Source organism: Cryptomeria japonica, chromosome 3 (assembly GCF_030272615.1).
Source record: "Cryptomeria japonica chromosome 3, Sugi_1.0, whole genome shotgun sequence".
In the NCBI taxonomy this organism is placed as follows: Eukaryota; Viridiplantae; Streptophyta; class Pinopsida; order Cupressales; family Cupressaceae; genus Cryptomeria; species Cryptomeria japonica.
Genome location: NC_081407.1, coordinates 63,282,153 through 63,283,988, shown reverse-complemented (window position 1 = coordinate 63,283,988; position 1,836 = coordinate 63,282,153). Strand labels below are relative to the sequence as shown.

Sequence of the window (1,836 nt, the reverse complement as noted above, 5' to 3'; positions counted from 1 at the left end):
CATGGATTGGGAAAGATTGAAGCATTAATGGACATGTTTTTGCTAACGTTTGTTTTTGTGCAGGTACAGGAGCGTATCATTAAAAAAAAAGGGCATTATAAATGAGCATCTTCTAAGGATAGGAAAACATTTTCACTCAGCTCCCTGCATAAAATTTTGTGAGGATCAAGCTGGATGTATGATGGTTGGGCAAACCTTTGCACTTGAGCCATTGTTGTCACTAGGGAGCATTGAGTTTGAGCTGTGGGATGACAATTACACTTTTGTGACTGCTGATGGTAGTCTTTCTGCACAATTTGAACATACACTTCTAATCACAAAGACTGGCGTGGAGATTTTGACAAAAGCATTCAGCAAGGAAAGGAAAAGCAAAGTGGGAGTAAAGACAATGGCAAGCAAGAGCAGTGTCTGTTTTACTTTTGGGTCACTCGCACTCATTGTCATTGCACTGTGCCCACCGCTTTCACTGGTTCAGAGCAGCGAACTGAAGAGCAACTACTATGCAACCTCGTGTCCGAGAGTAGAGGATATTGTGAAAGAGCAAGTGTATAATCTCTATCAAGAACATGGATATACTGCTGTCTTCTGGATCAGAGCTATTTTTCATGATTGCATGGTCGAGTCTTGTGATGCTTCGGTGCTGCTGGATTTGAGTGGGAGTGTGATGTCTTAGAAGCCATCTGACAGTAACTTTGGAATGAGGAATTTCAAGTATGTGAATACAATCAAGAGTGCACTTGAGGAGGTGTGCCCTGGAGTTGTCTCCTGTGCTGACATTGTTGCTCTTTCTGCAAGAGATGGAGTTGTCATGTTAGGAGGGCCTCGTGTAGAATTGAAAACAGGGAGGAGAGACAGTAAGAAGAGCAGCGCAGCAGTGGTGGACAAATACAGAGACAACATTCATTTGAATATAGACACTGCCAAATTAAGGGATGGCACTAAAAGCTTTCAATGTACGTGTTGATAGTGACCTGGAAAAGCACTTGTAAAATGCATCTTATATCTATATGCAAAATCATTTCAATTCACATTCTGGTACCAAAGCAGCAACAACAACACAATGGCCAAGTCTTATTTGCTTGTGTTTATGGGCGCTTCTCTTAGCTTCTGCAGCTCTGCATGTCTCATGCAAGAGCAGCACTCAAGAGCCGGCGTTTACAGAGACCGGTGGTGTTAACCACCATGAGTTTTCTGGGTCAGATCAGGTTCATCGTATGGTTGTTGAAGAGCATTTGGATTATCAGGACCCTGGTGCAAATAACCCTCCACCACATGCACTTTAAGGACAAATGGCTTCGCTTTGGCTCTAATGGCGGATTGGGATGTGAGATATTTTATATGAAATGAATGTTGAAGATTGATAACAATTTTTACAAAAATCTGATGAAGAATAAAAGCCTTCTGGTGGTGGATCAGCAGCTCCTCTTGGATCCCAGAACCTCCCCTTATGGGGAAAAGATGGCCCAAGACAACCAATATTTCTTCTCCCAATTCTCCAGAGCACTTACCATTCTCTCTGAGAACAATCCTCTGACTGGAAACAATGGAGAAATCAGGAAAGATTGTCGTTTTGGAAATGTCTAAATCACTTCGTGTCTTTATTCAAGAACATTATATCAGAGGAGATACAGGGCAGATTTTCTTTCATAAGTGTTTGCGAAGCGAAGGGGTATTCTACCAATCAAACCGTGGGATACTTGTCTCAAGTTTCTCTAAAGCTTATGGTCAACATGGATAGCACAACTAGGGTTGAAGATTGCATTTGGATGGCCCTAGGGACTGATGAGACTTGGTAGTTTTTTGTTTTCGTAAGGACATATGAGGTAGTTTTGAATA

General features: G+C 41.9%; 1 protein-coding gene across 1 annotated transcript; it reads left to right on the top strand.

Annotated features, from left to right (window-relative positions):
- Window positions 1–697: 697 nt before the first annotated feature.
- On the top strand, window positions 698–1,283 carry LOC131033872 (peroxidase 4-like). Its single transcript, XM_059217141.1, has 2 exons — window positions 698–953; window positions 1,105–1,283. The coding sequence occupies exons 1-2, from the start codon at window positions 698–700 to the stop codon at window positions 1,281–1,283; spliced, it is 435 nt and encodes a 144-aa protein (XP_059073124.1).
- The last annotated feature ends 553 nt before the right edge of the window (window positions 1,284–1,836 follow it).

Excerpts from the sequence above, each read along its gene's own strand:
- LOC131033872 (XM_059217141.1), top strand. The coding sequence starts at position 698 with ATGAGGAATTTCAAGTATGTGAATACAATCAAGAGTGCACTTGAGGAG. Across the intron at positions 954-1,104 it reads TGGCACTAAAAGCTTTCAAT|CTTCTGCAGCTCTGCATGTC; the intron begins GTACGTGTTGAT and ends CGCTTCTCTTAG.